The following is a 2,208-nucleotide window of genomic DNA, read 5'->3' on the forward strand; positions in this document are numbered from 1 at the left end:
CCCCTCCCCTCCTTACCCCCCTGCGGGAACCTGGGTGCTACCGTGGGCCAGTTGTTCTGGGTTTGAGCTAGATGCAGGTAAAATGGGGACGGAGGCCCTCAGTCTGCTTCCAAGACCCTCTTCTTGGTTGTGCCATGATGAGAAGGGCAGGATGCCTCCTCCTGCCCCGCCGCCCCCTCCGGCAGCCCTGCTCCTCTTTCCCCGGTTCTTGAGGCTAGCCTGGACTGGCAGCCCTGGCCAAGTCCGCCCCTGGACCTTTGCCCTTCCCCTTCCCCCCTTCCCTTCTGCCTTCCTGAGTTGCCCCAGGCCTAGGCTCCTGTTCTCTCTTTTCCCTCCTCTTCCTCTCCTTCCAACCTCGGAGCCAGTGGCCTTGGTTTCCCTCTTGCTTCACTTCTATCTCCTCACCCCATCCCTCGGGAGAGGCCCTGCCCAGCCCCGCTTCCATCACTGGCCCCGGCCTGAGGCCCCTGATTGTGGGGCAGCCAAAGGGTTGACTGAGGGCACTGGGGGGACGCGCAGTCATTCTGAAGTAGGATTGGGCCTTCCTGGGGGAGCCCCACAGACTGGGGGGGCAGGCAGGAGCAATTGTGGCGGCGGGGAGACCACATTAACCGTTGTTGGGGGGGGGGAGGGACCGAGGCTGGGCGCTCAGTGCATTTTCCAGCAGCCGAGGATGCTGCTCAGAACAGCGCAGTGCTGGGGATCATCGCCAGTGGGGGAGGGGTGGCGGACTAGGACAGCAGAAAAGGGGGGCCCCTCCCCCCAGCCCTGGAGCTGAAGCGAGACCTGGAAGATGGGGAAACAGCCTCCCCTCTCCAGCCTGGTGTGCAAGGCCGGTTTGGTTGTTTTCTTAATAAAATTTTAGTTATTAAACATACCTGAGTCCCAGCCTGGTCTGTTTCCAAAGGGGGGGGGGGCGGTGGGGCGGCAGGCCGAGGCCAGGGCGCAGCCTAAAGCAATTCCCTCCCTCCCTGTGGCCCAAGCGGCCCCCTCCCTGGTGCTGACCCCCAGGAGAAAGTGACCAGGCCTCGGTTACTGCTTTATTGCTGTTTGGTTCGAGTATAGAAAATGGAAGCGGCTCGGGGAGAGCCTGTGTACACGGTAAGAAATATACAAACCCGAGAGATGGGGCGGGGGTTGAGGACGCGATGCGGGGCGGCCCGGGACGCATGCAATAAATATCGTCCCGAGCCTGGGGAAAGGGGAGGTGAAAGGAGGTGGGAGACGGGCTCTGGGGGGCTCCTCCCTCCGAAGTGGGCCCCGGGGGCTGGTGCCACTTGTGCAAAATGAGGAACTTCACATTATCGGTCCCAGGGCGGGGGCAGGGGCACCCCCGGGCCGGCTCAGTCCTCCCCCGCCCCCCGATTTGCCCTGGCCCTGGCGCCGATTGATTCACAGTGAGAACGGGTGCAGACGCAGTGGCCGGAGGTAGGGCGGGGAGCGCCCCCACAGTGAACCCCAGCGCGGCGGCTGTAGCAGCTCAGGGGCCAGTCAGCTCCCGGGACTGGGAGCGGGGAAGAGGGGGCACAGGAACCACAGGAAGAGGCGCGGCCGGGGCCGCGGCGTGGGGGCGGGGAAGGGTCCGGGGTCTCCTTTGGTTGAAGCGATTATCAAAAATAGAAATCTCCCCTTTCCCCCCACCCCCGCCCCACTCCCGGGCTGCCCCCCCCTCCCTCGCCCGGGTTAAGGCACAAAACGGTTCCGCCAGGTGTGGCCGGGGAGGGCCAGAGGGCAGAAGGGGGGGCTCCCTCGGTTGCTCGTTGCAGTTGCTGCCATCCCTCCCGAGCATTTCCCACCCAAGCCGGCGAGGGGGGCGCAGTGCAGTCCCCGCTCAGGGCTGGGGAGAAGGGCCTTCTAAGTGGGGGAGAAGCGGTCAATGGTCCGGCCGTCGGGCCCCCCCGCCAGGTGCGCGCTCTGGCTCAGCACCTCGGCCGCCTTGTCCGGGCTCAGCCCCAGCTGCTCAGCCGTGAACTTGGCCAACGGGTAGAGGCTCTCGAGCGCCGCTTTGGGGTCGTGCAGGAAGTGCGTGGTCTGGGCCAGTAGTTCGGCCGCCGCTGCCGCCTTGTCCTGCTGCTTGAGGCCGAGCTGCTCCGCCGTGAGCCGGGCCACCGCAAAGACGCCCTCGGGGAAATCGAGCTTGGCTTTGCCGTCGGGGCCGGGCGCGCCAGGCAGGCCGCCGAGGCCCGCCAGCGCCCCGGCCGCGCCGCC

The 2,208-nt window shown here is 66.0% G+C and overlaps 1 protein-coding gene across 1 annotated transcript; it reads right to left on the reverse strand.

Moving 5' to 3' along the window:
• Positions 1 to 1,685: 1,685 nt before the first annotated feature.
• Positions 1,686 to 2,205, reverse strand: LOC123255411 (hypermethylated in cancer 1 protein-like; the record flags this gene model as incomplete). Its single annotated transcript, XM_044684213.1, has 1 exon — positions 1,686 to 2,205. A coding segment is annotated over one exon (351 nt), but the record flags the coding sequence as incomplete, so codon positions are not given.
• Positions 2,206 to 2,208: the final 3 nt, after the last annotated feature.

The sequence above is a fragment of the Gracilinanus agilis genome, unplaced genomic scaffold (assembly GCF_016433145.1).
Source record: "Gracilinanus agilis isolate LMUSP501 unplaced genomic scaffold, AgileGrace unplaced_scaffold460, whole genome shotgun sequence".
NCBI classification, from domain to species: Eukaryota; Metazoa; Chordata; class Mammalia; order Didelphimorphia; family Didelphidae; genus Gracilinanus; species Gracilinanus agilis.